The sequence below is a fragment of the Motacilla alba genome, chromosome 2 (assembly GCF_015832195.1).
Source record: "Motacilla alba alba isolate MOTALB_02 chromosome 2, Motacilla_alba_V1.0_pri, whole genome shotgun sequence".
NCBI classification, from domain to species: domain Eukaryota; kingdom Metazoa; phylum Chordata; class Aves; order Passeriformes; family Motacillidae; genus Motacilla; species Motacilla alba.
The window spans coordinates 149,682,268-149,698,179 of record NC_052017.1 but is presented as its reverse complement, the minus strand read 5'-3'; the positions used below and the strand labels follow the sequence as shown (position 1 = coordinate 149,698,179).

General features: G+C 46.1%; 1 protein-coding gene across 9 annotated transcripts in view; it reads right to left on the bottom strand.

The window, feature by feature from the left end:
- ADGRB1 (adhesion G protein-coupled receptor B1) overlaps positions 1–15,912 on the bottom strand; it is a 280,607-nt gene that overhangs the window by 41,190 nt on the left and 223,505 nt on the right. For all 9 annotated transcript variants that reach the window (XM_038127279.1, XM_038127283.1, XM_038127286.1 and 6 more), the window contains 3 exons: positions 13,206–13,356; positions 8,708–8,777; positions 1,687–1,753 (listed from right to left, as the gene is read on the bottom strand). In XM_038127279.1, the coding sequence (XP_037983207.1) occupies positions 1,687–1,753; positions 8,708–8,777; positions 13,206–13,356 (288 nt within the window). The remainder of the gene's footprint in view (positions 1–1,686; positions 1,754–8,707; positions 8,778–13,205; positions 13,357–15,912) is intronic.

Sequence of the window (15,912 nt, the reverse complement as noted above, 5' to 3'; positions counted from 1 at the left end):
AGGTAAAACCTTCGTCCTTCAAAGCTGCAGCTGTTCAGTGTCAGTGGCCTGACTGTGAGTTATGAACACTGCGGAAGCTGGAGGCCAAACACCTTCAGAGTATTATCACCTTTTTGAGCTCATCTGTTTGCAGGTTCCCGTTTATAAAAAGGCTTTCTATGCTTCTCCTGGTTCTTCTCCAAGCTCTTTGGTTGCTCTACCAGTGCAATATTCATTTGTCACTTTGGCCAGGAATGAGTCAGGGAGTCTAAACGAGGCGTGTGGCCTCTCTCTTGGTGCTGATCAGGGCCTAACACCCCCAGAGATGATTCACCACTGCCAAATATCAGCTGCGGGAACCCCCATTTGAAAGTTCTGACCCCTCTGTGAGGACATGTCATTTCCTCTGCTTGATGGTGAGGGAAATCTGAGCTGCCAAATGGAAGCAGGCTCCTGTGTTTTCCTCACGCTTTAAAAGAGGAAAAAGAGAAAGATCACCTCCCTTGTTGTTGGCACAACAAAATCAAGGTGGCTTGGGGCAGCAGAGTGACTCTAAGCACTACCAAAGCTTCCTCCCTCTGAATCACTGTGTCACAACCCCACATGAAAGACCTCAGCTCATACCAGTTTTGATTTCTTGCAGAGGAGGGGCCACTGCTGGCTTTTCTCTTTGTCACCTTGATGAAACGATGGCACCAAGGTGGTTTGATGTGCAGTGACAGCGCTGAGAATAGAGGCAGCCCGAGCTTTTGTGGAGTTATTCTCCTGTAAGCTCCTGCTGCGGGGCATTTCATCCCCCAGGCACTGCACGAAACAAAAGCCTGGACTGAAAAAGGAATTGTGAGTGTCAACAACCCCATTCCTTTGGGGCTCTCCAGAGCCTCAGAGGGCATAAAGCTCCTCCACTGGATGAAACAGTGGGCTGGAGAGAAACTGCAGAAAGATGTGGGAGATCAAATGTGGCTTTAAACCCATCACAAACTGCTACAGGAGGGATTTCCAGGAGGTGCAGCAGTTCTCAGATCCTTTCAGCCCTGAGGTTTCTCATGGGCAGTGAGGCCTCAGCAGCAGGGAAGGAATGTCACCTTGAGTGACACCTTAAACTCAAATTATAACTGGGCAATGCTGGTGTTGGGGCTGTGCTGGAGCCAGGCGTGATGGGACAGAAGAATGGACACACCATGCAGGAGCTGGAGTTTAGGAATGCCCACTTTAACCCTGCCATCTCTTTGAATTCAAAGCAAACCTGACGTTTTTAGGGTCAGAAGGGATCCCCTCAGCACTGGTTTGAAGATTTCAATCTCACCTGCAAGCAAGGAAATCTGCTCACATGCACTGGCCTGGGATGGATCAGGAATAAAAGCTGATCTGAAAACCACCAGGAACAGCATTTTCTAAAGGAGACAACGTCAGAGTTTTCCACCATCATCCTGCACTTCCATCCAGACACAGCAAAACCAAGGTAAAGCATTACTCAGGTGTTAGGGGGCTCCAGTGAGGACAGAGGGGGAAGGTTGAGAGTTGAGGCACATTACATTTCAGAATCAGCCCCATCCCAAATTGTTGGCTTTGCTCGTTATTCCTGTAGGAGGAAGCTCTTCGAAACACAAGTGGAAATAAAGAGGGGCATTCTTGGGTTGAAAGAACAAGAAAATTGCTATAAGATATAGAGGAGAAAAAAGAAATCTTTCAGACAAGCTTAAATACCAAAACGACAGCAGCCGCCGGTCCCACGAAGGCATAGAGGAGTCCTCCCTCTAATGACAGCCAGCAGCTGGAAAATGAAGAGAGAAGAGAGAGTGACCCAGTGGCAAATGTCCCCAACAGGCATATGTTGGCTTCTTCCCTTTGCCTGCCAGAGTTCAGCCTGGGAGGTGACACCCCACGGCAAAAAAAAAAAAGAATAAAAAAAAAATTCTCAGACTTTAAATCAAACAAGTTCTGCTTCCCATCTCTCCTGAACTTGCATAAAGGCTCCTCTGCCTGGGGACCTGCCCGCAGGATGGCATTTGGCAGGGGAATTCATGCAAAATTAAGGAGAGTGATCTGTTTCAGACCAGGTCCTGGAAGCAGCTGCAGCATTTGGCTGGCAAGACGATGCTCTTGTCCTACTTACATGGGAGAAAGAGTGGAAAGAGTGGAAATTTTCCTCTGCTCATTTGCTGATCCCTGTGTCTTCCAGGGGTGCAGGACATTTTTTCCCTCCCTTTGAGCCTGCCCTCATGGGGAAATTCAACAACACAGCAGCAAGGTGGGAATTCACGGCATTCCCTGACTGGAATTTCTTATGGAATAAGCTGAATGTGAGGTGTGTGGGTCCTCTTCTGCAAACCAGCTCGTTCCTTCTCCCTCACACCACATAACCTGAGGAGGATATCTCCCTTCTGCACTGAGCAGATGTGGAATTTGGGCTCCTGAACTGCCTGCTGCCTTCTCAAGCTGAGGGAGCTCTTGTCTGAGATCTCTTGGTTGAGGTCCTGGAAGTGTCCAAGGCCAGGTTGGATGGGGCTTGGAGCAACCTGGGCTAGTGGAAGGTGCCCCTGCCAGGGCAGGGGGGTGGAATGACATGATCTTGAAGGTCCCTTCCAACCCAAACCATTCTCTGAATTCCTGTTTTTCATGTTTGACTGGGCAGTCAGGAAGGAAACACTTTTTCTCCCTTTCACTTGTGAAATCTCCATTCTTGGAGACATTCAAAAGCCACCTGGGCACAGCCCTGGGTCACCTCCACATGACCTTGCTTGAGCAGGTGCTTGGACCAAAAAACCCCTCAGGCTCTGTGACAGCCATGAACATCCACAGCAGCACTGGAGCTGAAATTTCCTTTTTATTTTTTTTGTTTTGTGAGGAATCCAGCAATTCAGGGCATGGACACATAAATTAAGTGCTCCAGGGCAGGAGAGGATGGGAATTTAGAGTGTGTCAGCAGCCCCTGGGAAAGTTTGCACGCTTTAACAGGGCAGAACCCTGGAGAAAATGTGGGATGGAGTAATCCTGTTTCAGCAGGAAACCAGCGTGCACTCACCACAGGAGAAGAGCAGGAAACCACAATGGAGAGGGAACTTTCTCCAAGCTCTTAACTCAGCTCACCCTGCAGTAATTCACTTGCCCTGCCCTCAGCAAGATGCTTTCATCCTGCATCAGGAGCAAACTGATGCTCCCAGGGGGAAAAAAAAAAAATCTTCCTGGAAACATTTCAGCTTTGTTGATCAGCCTCATTTTTTTTTTTTTTTAATTAAATCTCAGTTGCAAAAAAATGTTAATTTTTTTTCACCCCAAAACAAGGAACGTTTCTGAAAAGGCACCCAAAAAAGGGAAGTATTCCAAACTGAGAATTAAAAGTAGGATATTCTGGTTTTCTCCAAGGTCTGAATCTTGTTTATGTCTAAATTAAACCAGTAATGTGCTAATTTAATCAATTCTGATTTCTTCCTGATAGCAAGTTGCTCTGTCACAAGCTGTCTGAGCAACTGTAATAATAAAATGAATAATCAGCTGAGGAGGGAGGGAGTAAAAATGAAGCTCTGGAGCCCTGTAATGACTGGAGGTTTCCCAAAATGCAAGAGGAGGGCTCCCAAATCCCAGTCATTGTCCAAACCTTTTCATCCAACGCTCTATCTTGATTTTTGAGATGTTTTTTCTCAGTGTCTCTTCCAACTGGTGGATCAGATGAAGAAATCTGACAGTCTTGCACTGCAATTAGTCATGAGGACTTGGTGCAAAGAGGGTTCTCATTCCTGCAGGGTCCCTGGCAGCCCCTGCTCCCCCAGGAGCATCAGGAATTGTGAAGGTGAGCTCACACATCACCAAGCACCAGCCCTGATCCCTCCTGACTGCCTGACCTCTCTGCCACAGCACTTCTTCAAAGCATTTCTGAGGCTGTCAGAGGTGCTGGCTGCCAGCAAGGGAAAGGAAAGGGTGAAGGGATAGCCAAGAGACAGAACTGACAGCAAACCCCCGCCTAGCAGAGATGCTTTTAGCCTCGTGCCCATGAGGCACAGAAATATTTGCATTTTGCTAAGAGGTTCCTTTGTACTTTCCAAGGGATCTCTTCAGTGATTTTTAAAATAAAATTATCACTGGAAGGGAGGAAGTGAATGGTTTAACAATTCCTAAGCAGTGTTTCCCTGACTGACAGCAGCTCTTGTGTTCAGCACAAAAAAAACCCAAAACCCTTTTCTGCAAACCATCTGATCTTTTTGTGACTCTTTTTGTGGCACAGATGGGAGGTGGTGGCTTTTGTCCTGGTCCTAGGAAGGGGTAGCTTCCACTGAGCCATTTTTCACATTGTCCAGCCCTGCCAGGCACAGCTCTCACCTCAATCCTGTGTAAGATGAGCCAGCACCAACAGAACATTCTGTAAAACTGAGATTACAGTCGGCAATCAGGGCTGGCCCACCAGTGTTTATCCAGAGCTTAACCCAGGAGCTGCTGAGATACCTGTGGGTCACAAAAGCCCTGATGCAGTGACACTCCAGGACCCTGAGAAATTTGCTGTGTGCAGGCTGTGCTCTCAGAAAACTTCTGATGAGCTCTCTTGTGGGGAAGGATGCGAGTTCCCAGCGCCAGTGGCACAACCTCAATTATTCACTTCAAGCTTTAGGAGGTTGTTTGTGAAGCTTCAGAGGTCCAGAGGCAGTCCCTGGAGCAGCAGCTAAAAGCAGAGTTATTATTCAGGCACTCAGCCTAATCTAAGGAGGTGATCAGTGGCAGGTCCTTTAGACCTCTGGTACCCCTCAGACTTTCTTTGAGACTGGAAGTGCAGCCTCTACCCTGCCCCAGCATGCTCCAAACAAGAGCAAAATATCCTTTCAAATGCAGTTCAGACAACAGAAAGGAAAAACCCCCTTGTTGTAGTGTGCTGAGTAATAAAGATTGAGTGAAGGGCTGCTGGGAATCACCACTCACAGAACAACAGACGCTCCAAATCCTGCAGCACATATTCAATTTTTAATCTGAACCTCTCTCTCCCTCCTCAACTCATGACTTAGTGTAGTCTGGCCAGCTAAATGGTAACCATTAAACATACTACCAGCTCCCTAAACTTACCACAGGCTCTCATCTCTCTGCATTAGAGCTTGGAGACACAACCAAGCCTTTGATGGGACAATTGCTGGTGGGACAGACTCCTGTCCTGTTCCTCAGTTGTGTTTTCATTGTTAGAGAAAAGCTTCATCCCATGTACAATAAAAAAAACAGGACCAAAACTGGGTGAAATCCTGCTGAGGAGTCCTGATGGAGTTTGTTCCAGTGTGGCTGAGGCATCTTTGGCACATCCTAAAGATCCAGCTGGACTGGCAGATCCAGCCTCAAGACACATCACACATTTCACACCCTGCCCCTTCCACCAGCTTTGCTCTGAGAGTCTTTAACACCAAGATTGATTCTGCAAGGCCTTCAACACTTGCAGCTGTCCCCAAAATGCCCTCATGACCATGTCCTGTAGTTGGATGTCAAGGGTTTTTTTTTACCTCCGTAAGTAGGATGAGAAAAAAAACAAAAAAAACCAACAAAAAACAACTGCTGTTGAGCAATAAATTCTGTGCTCACCTAAATATCAGAGCCCTGCTTTGACTTCATGTCCACCTCCACCATGGAAGCTCACGCACTGCTCTTGGGATCAAAAATTGTAGGGCTAAAGATGCTTTAAAAGGCTCTGTGTGGTTCTTAAAAGTCCCCTGTGGTTTATCTTGTCAGCTCTTGTCCCCTCCTTCCCAGGGAGGAATGTGGTGTGATTAAAGCTTTTCCTTCCTTCTGTAAGCTGGAAATATTGGGCCTTGAAAGTCTGCAGTGCCCACCTGAAATGCCCCATGAGTGCCCACTGGAGACAAAACTGGGCTGAAAGGACCTTCAAGATCACCTGATTCCATTCCCCCCTTGCCATGGGCAGGGACATCTTCCACTGTCCCAGGTTGCTCCAAGCCCTGTCCAACATGGCCTTGGACACTTCCAGGGATGGGGCAGCCACAGCTTCTCTAGGTAACCTGTGCCAGGGCCTCAGCACCCTCACAGGGAAGAATTTCTTCCCAATATCCAAGCTAAACCTCAAATTTTGGAGTTCAGCTCTGAAATTGCTGCTGTCCAGTGCTGACTTTGCACTGGAGGAGAGGTAAAACCAAGGGCGTCCCCACACAGCAGTCTAACAGAGCTTTTAAGCCTTTTTGAGCAGGAAAAGAGGCCTAAGTGTGAATGCACTCCAGTCTGTTGGGGCACCCTGCCCGGCTGGGCCCACAGCAATATTTTTTCCGTGTTTTAAAATGCACAAAAGTGTAAATGTAACTCTCATTACAGACATGATCCATTTTATTCAGCATCAGGACTCGTGAACCCGGCACTAAGTGCAAGTGAGCTCTGTTTAACTCTGGCTCTTGGTAAAGCCAATTCCAGCAGGAATTCAGAGAACCATGGAATGGTTTGAGTTGGAAGACACCTGAAAGATTGTCTTGTCTGATCCCCCTGTCATAGGCAGGGACACCTTTCACTCTCTCAGGTTGCTCCAAGCCCTGTCCAACCTGGCCTTGGACACTTCCAGGGATGGGGCAGCCACAGCTTCTCTTGGCAGCCTTGCTACCCCCACAAGGAAGAATTTCTTCCCAATATCCCATCTAAATCTATCCTCCTTCAGCTCAAAGCTATTTTCCCTTGTCCTGTCACTAGAAGCCCTTGGAAAAAGTCCTTTTCCAGCCTTCTTGTATGTCTTTTAGGTACTAGAAGGTACCAAAGTGTGGAATTACAACAGGATGGCACCACTGGGGATGTCTGATAGGATCTTTGAGCTTGTGAGGAACTGCTGTCCTTGTCATGACTTCAGTGGGACTCACCAGCTTCACCTCACATTGGGAAATGTGGAAAGGATGCAAAAGGAGGGACCACAGAACCATGCAATATCCCAGAAAAGGCACACAACGATCACTGCAACCAAACTCATCAGACTGGACTTGCTGGGGTGTGAAGGCCCCACCACCACAATTCTGGTGACAAACATCCTGACAGCAGAGCTGGGAGCATGGGATCCTCTTCCAGCCCCTGGCTGGATATCCAGCCCTTGGATGCAAGGAGTGACAGAGCCTTTAGGGCTGAAAGGAGCCAGAGCATTGGCAGCAAAAGGAGGAGAGCTGGAGTGAGCAGGCAACCCCTGGGAATGCCGGAGAGTCATCCCAGCCTCTCGGCCACCTCACCCTGTGCCAACAGGAGAGCAAAGCAGGGGCCCAGCAGGTTTTGCCACATGTTGACACCCTCCTGGCTGCAATCTGCAGGGGGAAAGATGCTGGCACCATGGTCGAGGGCAGAAAACTGGGAGTGCTTTCCTGCACGTTCCTGCCTTCCCTGCCCAGGCACTTTTGTGTGGTCAATGTTGGCCAAAAAACTTTTTAACATTTTTGACAGAGCCACAAAGCTTGTTAAAAAAAAGAAAAAAAGAAAAAAAAAAAAAAAAGAGAGAAGCAGAAATACCCAGGACACCTCCCTCTCATCTCCCTGAGGCTTGTTCATTTTGAATTATTCTCATGCATGTGCCGGGAGCAAAATGCCAGAAGACTGACCCACAGAAAATCCAAAGGGAAATAATTTGGGATCTTGGTGATGTTTCTGCAAACCAGGCTGTGTTTTGTCCTCTCCTGAGTCAAACAACAACCGCTGGAACCCTCTCCACCAGGACACACTGAAGGTGGGACAGCCACTGCATCCTGATGCCAGCACAGACTTCAGGAATTCTGTCTGTGGATTTGCACTTGAGAAACCCACAGTCCTGAGCCCTCCGCTGTACAAGAATTCAGGTTGCAAAGCAAACAGAAAATGCTGCTGTGCTGCTTTAATTCTCCCCTGCAATTAAAATGCAAACCCTGGACCATTTGGCCGTGGGTGTGCAGGATGTGGTGGGAATTGAGGGAGAGCAGGAGGTTCAACATGACATTTCCTCAGTGGGACGAGCGGAGCTGCATCTGCTGCCGGTCACATCAACAGCTCCAGTCCCAAACATCACCCACGTGGGCTGCAAACCCCTGCCCAGGAAAGCTCTGGAAAATTATGGGATGCAGTAGGAAAGAGCCTGACTTATTGCTACATAAAATATTATCCTTGAGTTGTCACTATGCGCGAAATTTCTAAGGTTTTTCACAGCAGAGGGAAAAAATATTTTTTCTTTTTTCCTTTTTCATTTAAAGTCATACCAATGCTCAGCTCTGAAGTGATGCATTTTTTACCTCTTCCATTTTCTGCTTTCCTTCCCCCATTATGAGCACATAAAAGACAAAATCTGTGGAATTTGGAAAAGAGGCAAACACAGGCTGTTGTCAAAACCTTGGTTTGCACAAGTCAGGCTCATTCTGCTGCCTAAAACTGAGCTGAGTGATTTTGAAAATGTGGAGCCAATCAAGTACAAAAACAGATTAAAAAAAAAAAAAAGCTAGTTTTAATTTTTAAACATCCTAAACTTTAAATATTCCACATTTTTCCCCTTAAAAATACATTAAAAAGCTCTAGGTAAAACATATTTAGATCAAAGTGATGTCGCAAATACAATAGTTAAACCTTATTAGTCCCTATGAACTTGTTTTTAAAGGAACACACAATCCAGCTTGGTCAGATGATGGATTGAGGAGGCAGGGTTGCAGTAATTGTCCTGCACATGGAAATTTAGCTCCCAGACTGCCTCCTGTGGGTCAGTGACTGGGTTTTGACAAAAAGGATGGAGGATAAAACAAGGGGGAAAAATGAATCCTTTACTCACTAGTTCACGGTGCCGTATCCCTTGGCTTTAGTAAATCCCACAGAAATGGCAACCACCAAGGCAGGGAGCCCTATGGAAACAAAACAGGAGGAAATTGGTCATTTCATCACATGTGCAGCCCTTCTCCCACTCAATATTCCCCATTTTTCCCAGAGTTATTCCATCACCATCCATTTCAGCCTGGCTCTGGGGCAGAGACTGAGCTCAGGACACTCAGAACTAAAAGCAAGAACTTTAATTACCTCTGTTATTTAAATAAATACCATGAGCTGCAATCAGCTCCTGCCCTGCTATGGTCTCAGCAGTTGTGGGGGGTCTTTCAGTAGATTCAGATGCATAAAATTGACTTATTTCATACTTAGGTTCTTCATGGTGTCTCTGAAGTTGGAATATTCAGCCACAACCCAACTCCAAGAACCCAAAGATTAAGAGCTTTGTTTGCACTCAGTGTAGGATGAGCAACCCAGGTTCAAACCTGCCCCAAATGAGACAGAAAAGGAAACTAAACCTGAGTTTCCCTATTCCACACAGGTCCCCCAAGATCTGTAATGGAGCAGATTCCTCTGAACAACAATGAGAAAGGGTTTCAGGTCTCTATGAAGGTTCAAAGTTCAGCTCTCCTTTTTCCCTAAAGAAATGTCTGGAGATCAGCTCATAACATCAGGTTCTTCAGCTCTGGAGGTCTCCATGTGGCTTTTTATAGCTCTCCTCTTTGTAGCAGGAGGAATTAAGTTGTCTCAACACTAAAGATGGGAAAATCCCATTAGGAATCAGCAGGATCAGTGGCCAGCTGGGATTAGTGCCCCTTGACAAGGCCCTAATTCGTGAGCTGCAGAGGGCACGGCAGGTGACTGCAGGAGATCCAAGGAATGTGCAGGCACAGCTCCCAAACAATATTCCTCAGGAAAGGGGGTCCCTCAGCAACACAAATCATCCCAAGGTTGATTAACAGCAAGAATCTGCAGCAGCTGGGAGCTACAGGGCCAAGCTGGCTGGAATATGGAGCATTTGAGGGTTATCCTGCAGGGAAGTGCTTCTCTTCCCATGTAAGATTTCCAAGCACAGGTCACATTTCATCAGTCGAAACCCAACATGCAGTGGGTTTAAAAGGTGTCTATTTTAATAATAATTTCTGTTTTCCTTTCCTTTCCTTTCCTTTCCTTTCCTTTCCTTTCCTTTCCTTTCCTTTCCTTTCCTTTCCTTTCCTTTCCTTTCCTTTCCTTTCCTTTCCTTTCCTTTCCTTTCCCTCCTTTTTTATTTTTTCCATTTTATTCCTCTTTTTCTCATTTTTCCCCTCACTGACTCTCACTCAGCCTCCTTCACACCTCATCTGGATAAATCCTGGCTGCTGCATTCCCTAGGGTGCCATCCATGCAGCATCCCATGGGAAGAAACCACATGGGAGGGGACATTTTCAGGAATACAGCTTGGTGCAAGAGACCCTGGGAAAGAGGAAATTTGGCAAAGACTCCACCAAAAACAACAACTTGCTCTTCGCAAAGTGCTTCTCTCCGACGTGGTAATTATGCAGAAATCCGGAGTGGGGCTGGGAACTTGGCAGCTCCAGGGACTAGCTCATTCCAAGGCTGGGTAAAAGCCTCAGTATGGGCTGGGAATGGGTCTGGACAAGGAGCAGCTACTACAGGTGGCAGCTATGTCATGGTAGTTCAGCCAAATAGAATCATAATGAGAGGTGCAGCCCTGGGAGAGCTGTCAGGAGTCTAAGCAAAGTTAGATGGGGTTACATTGAAAAAATCCCCACCAAAAAATGAAATTTTAATCTATTTTTTTTTATTATTATCAAGATATTTACTCCTAACTGGCCTGTTCCATATACCTGGTGTGGTACAGGCAGTACCAGCAAAGCTTTGGGGGCTTTCTGCACAAAGGGAATTTAACACTCACAATTCCAAGTAAACCCATTCAAAACCTCTTTCAAAGAATTTTGTACTTCCAGGTCACAGGAGAATCAGGCCATGTGTTAATCATGTTCCACTAGAGAAGATGTTGGCTAATAATTCCCAAGAGCCATTCTTGTTATAAACAGCTGAAGACCCACTCAGAGGCTGAGCTATGGCAGCATTAAAAATCCAGCTGTGGAAACTATAACAGGGTCATAAAAATCCTGACAAAGAATATTTCTTCTTTATTGGGGCTAAATATGATGACTGAGCTGTTCCCAGGGAACAATTTATCTGTCTATTCTAAACCAGAGAATATCCTGACTTTGAAGGATCCACAAGGATCATCAAGTCCAGCTCCTGACCCTGCACAGGATCACCCAAAGAGTCACATCATGAACTTGGGAGCATTGCCCAAGCACGGACAAGAATCATTAATAATAGTTATTACTAATAATAATTTACACATTGAATTGCAAAGTTGCACATCCAAGAGGAGACCAAAGAAATATAAAATAATCCTCCCTGCTGCTGAAATTCTCTGCAGCTTCAATGAGCTACAGCTGAGAGCAGCTGAGAACTTGGCAAAGACGTCTTGAACGACGGCTTAGAGAAATGCAAATGTGCAAAGAGGGGAAAGGGGGGAGAACCAGCCCATGACAAAGTGAATTGTGCTAATTATTTCAGATTATGCTCTTTAAAACATATTTTCGGCTTCTTTCCTCTTACAAGTACCATTAATCCCAGCTCTACAGCTGAAGTCTAGCAGGATGCTAAATATCCAAAATTCCCTTGCCGCCTTAATAGGCAAGAGTGTTCTTCATTTCTTGTCCTAACCTACTCCAAATGGTTATTATGCATCATTTATCAGCAGTGCATCCTAGCTCAGAGCTGACTACATTTTACTAGCAGTGCAAATTATGCTTCTACACATGTATGGGCTTTTTTTTTGGTTGGTTTTTTTTTTTTAATCTGCACAGACTACAAATGTGAATGCTGCTCATCCAAAATTCCCTTGGCTAGCACGCCCATCTGTCCCAGCTTTTACAAATCGGGGGGGGGGAAAAAATCCCTTTTTATTACCTAGGAAAGCTATTAGTCTGTTACATTTGATATCCCTGATGTTGCTGGAGTCACCAAGGAGGTATAAACATATGCATGAGCACACCCAGGCTCCTGCAGCCTGTCCTCTGCAGGTATTGTGGTTCTGCTCCTGCTAACACGCAAACCCTGGATTTTAATAACACAATTTATTCTCTATTGTAAGCAAAAGCTTAGGAGGGAAAACTTAAAGGGATGAAGGCGCTGCAACGAGGATGGCTCTTGATGTGCCAGAATAAATCACATCAGGGTGCTTGGTAAGCACCAGAAATGTCTTGCCTGGGGTGAATTGTGAGACTTCAGTAGTAAAATGAGGCATTAATAGAGCTCAGCCACACTCCTTTCTTTCCTTTGCCTCCTCACTTCTCAGCAACTTTTTGTGCCGCTGCTCCTTTCAAACACACCCTTGTTATCACTTTGAAAGCCCAGGTTTATGGGTTTGTATTTGTTTTCTACTACAGAATGCATCATTTAAGGCTAATAAATTAAACATACGGCAGAGGCAGAGGGAGAAAAATTAGTTACAAGCATCTGCAGCAGTCTCGCAGTTTATTTGTCTCCGAAAGGCGCTGCTGCCATGGAGACAGGATTTTAGAGTTTGCTTCACTCCAGGTTGCTCTGCAGAATCTTAGAACCATAAAATCACTGAGGTTGAAAAGACCTCGAGGATCATCGAGTCCAACCAGGTCCACTACTAAACCATGACCCTAAATGTCACTGCTTCATGGGTTTTTGAGCGCTTCCAGGGGTGGCGATTCCACCACTTCCCTGGGCAGCCTGTTCCAATGCTCGGCCATCCTTTCAGTGATGAAATTTTCCCTAGTATCCCATCTAAACCTCCCCTGGTGCAACTGGAGCTGCTTCCTCTTGCTCTGTTACTTTCACCTAGGAGCAGAGCCTGGCCCCTCTGGCTGCATCCTCCTGTCAGGGAACTGTGGAGAGTGAGAAGGTCCCTTCTGAGTCTCCTTTTCTCCAGGTTGAGCCCTGCAGCTCCCTCAACCACTCCTGGTGCTCCAGACCCTTCCCCAGCTCCATTGCCATCTCTGGATGTTTTCCAGCACCTCAATGACTTTCTTGTAGAGAGGAGTCCAAAACCCATCCCACAGCTGGAGGTGTGTCCTCAGCAGTGCCCAGCACAGAGGGACAATCCCTGCCCTGGTCCTGCTGATCCAGGCCAGGATTCCCTTGGCTGGTATCATGTAGCAACAGAACACATCCAACATGGAGGGAGACAGAGAGAGAAAAGTAGAAAGCAAGAAACAGACCCAACCCCAGGAGAAACAACTCCCGGAGCACCCTCTGATACCTGAACTTGACTTCTCTATTTTTGGGTGCACTGGGCAGGAGGTTCAACTTATGGATATATATTTTTAACCATTTCAGCCCTTCTTGAAACCCCTGCAAAGGTTCTAAGCACCCTTTGCCAAGCCTCCTGAGGAGCACCAGCCCCTCCTGCAGCCTGGCCCCTCTCTGGTCGGCAGCCCCCGGATCCTCACCCCATCCGAGACACAAGAAGCGCTTGCGGATGATGCGGTTCCGTAACCGGCCCGTCACGGCCATGTAGGACTGCCAGGCCTCGGTCAGCACCCAGCAGAAAGAGGAGAGGAAGAAGAAGTGCAAGAAAGCCGCCACCAGCGTGCAGATCACCTGCAGAGAGGAGGAAAGGAGGACACGTGAGAGGAGCGGCAGGTGGAGAGAGCAGCAGGGAGCAGAGAGGAAGGCGCGGGGAGACGATTCCAAACCGAGCTCTGGAAGGAAAAGTCATGGAGATCAGGACATGGAAATACTGTTTTAGAGGGGCAGGGCAGGCTCCTCCAAAAGCTTTGACTTAGCAAAGATCAAAGCCTTAAATTTAAGTACTATGCGGAAATCATCTGCTCTTAAGCATAAGCTTTAGGATAAAGCCATGGTTAACACTTTAGAAGAATTGTGGAATTACAGAATTGTTTGAGTAGGGAGGGACCTTAAAGATCATTTAATCACAACCTCCCCAAAACAGGCAGGGACACCTTTCACTGAAGTCTGAGCATATATCCCATCCTGGTGCTTTCTTGGCTTCAGCAGGATATATTTAATTTCCAAACCATCCAAACTGTTGCCATGATCCTGACAAGGTGCGAGGGATGGAGTCATTAGTAAACAGTGCATTAATCTCAGCTCAAAAGGTTTGCAAAGCACCACGTCCATGGCAGCCCAGCCATGGAAATGAAATCTGAGGAAGGTAATTTGGATGGTGCCTCTGCCAGAAAAACAGGGCTGAGTGAAAGAGTTAAGCTGTGAGAGCTGGGTGAAACCACGGCTGCCAGGGACTGGGAAAGGACTGCAAACATGAGGGCACAGTTGTCCAAGAGCACATACCTACCAGCAGACAGGAGGGAGGAAAAAAAAAAGAAAAACCCCCTAGATTAGAAAGAATTTCATAATGGTGAGCTCTACTACTTGGTGGGGAAATCTCACAAGGGAAATGCAGGCAGCTTAAGCCATTTAAAATTAAACTGGGGAAAGAACTGGCAAATGCATTATGAAGAACAATCCCGGAGTGCCAGGGAGATGGACTGGAAAGCTGACAAGCTCGTCTTTGTTTTAACTCAGCAAGGCCAAATCTTTCACTGGTGCAAATTGGTGCCGCTCTGTTTCACTCAGCCAGTTTTCCCCCCATCTGGGAGCTGAAAACTGTGAATCAATGTACTCAAGAAGAAAGTGATGGGAAGAAACTCCAGTGGCTCCTGAGGAGAAGGGAGAGCAAATAGATTTTAAAAGTGACTATGAATGAAAAAAAAATATGGCTTCAGGCATTTGGGGGAGGTTTATAATCAAGAATTTCTTTGCTTTGAGTTATATGGGGAAACATGGACTTGGCTTTACGGTCAATGAACCTTTCTCTTTTTCCTCTTTTTTCAACCACCAGCATCTTTCAAGCTACAGCTCTCATGCACAGAGTGGCTTTTATCATGATTTTATCGGATTGCTCTCGATTCATCCACTGGCACCACCCAACATTATCAGAGGCTGTGAATAAAAGCAAGACCGTGTGTTTTCTGAGATAGGGACTGTATTTTTTTGTTCCAGATTTGCATTTGACACCAAATCCCCCCATATTCTGCTTAAAAGTGGATTTGGGATGCAAGTTCAGTACAAATAACACAGCTCAATATGATAATGTCCAGTAATTTTCACATTTTACAAGAATCCCAAAAAAGGTGATTCCTATTCATCAGCTTACAAACCCTGTAGGAAATAGCTACAAACAGAGGATGCTTTCTGGAATGGATTTTAAGAGATTGCTATTTTAGAACCCTTTTCTTTTTTGACTGATATCATGTACAACACTGTTCACATTGCCATTTTGATTTCATTTCAAACCAACACAGCTCCTCCTTGTAAAGGGGAGAGAAAAGCTTTGTTTTACAATTTTACACAATTTTACACAGAGATATATATTTGGGTTTTTTTGTTGTTTTTTTTTTTTTTTTTCTCAAATGAGTAGCTTTGACAGAAAGGGAAGAAGAGAGGAGAGGAAGACAAGAGAAATATGCACATCTCAGCTGGACCAGGATGAACTCATCGCCTCAAATGAACTTGGCTAACTGATAGGCAGGCAAATATTTGCTTCTGCAACCTCTGCTGCAGGTTTTCCCTTCCTTGTGGGGAAAACCAAACATCCCCATGAAGGGCTAAGCACAGGGATATGATGTCCCAAGATCCAGCAGAGCCTGTCAGTCTGTCAAGGCCATTAGCCCTTGTTTTCCTTTAAGAGGAGAAATCTGTTCCCTTCCAGCACAAGCCTCGGAGACACGGCCACTTCCTGCAGCATCCCTTCCCTTTGTATCCCCAGATTGCTGACTGTAATTTTTTTTTTTTTTTAGCATTTTCCCAGGCCTTTCATCTTCAAAAAGCTTAGCAAATCCAGGCGTGGAATCTCGCCTTTGAGGTTACACGGATGGAAATCCAGGGAGAATTTGACATTTCCAGGGAAGCCGATACGGCAGAAACCTCCCGGAGAAGCCGCAATTATAAATCACCAACATTTTAAGGCGCTCTATTATTGATAATTGAATGTGAATAAAATCTTAATTTACACTCCTTCGTCTCTCCTTTGCATAGTTTTCTCTCTCTGTTGCCTGCCAGAGACTGTTTACTAGATGGCTGAGAGGAAATCCAAGAATAACCTTTCTATTTCTGGGGTTTCATGCATATGGATGT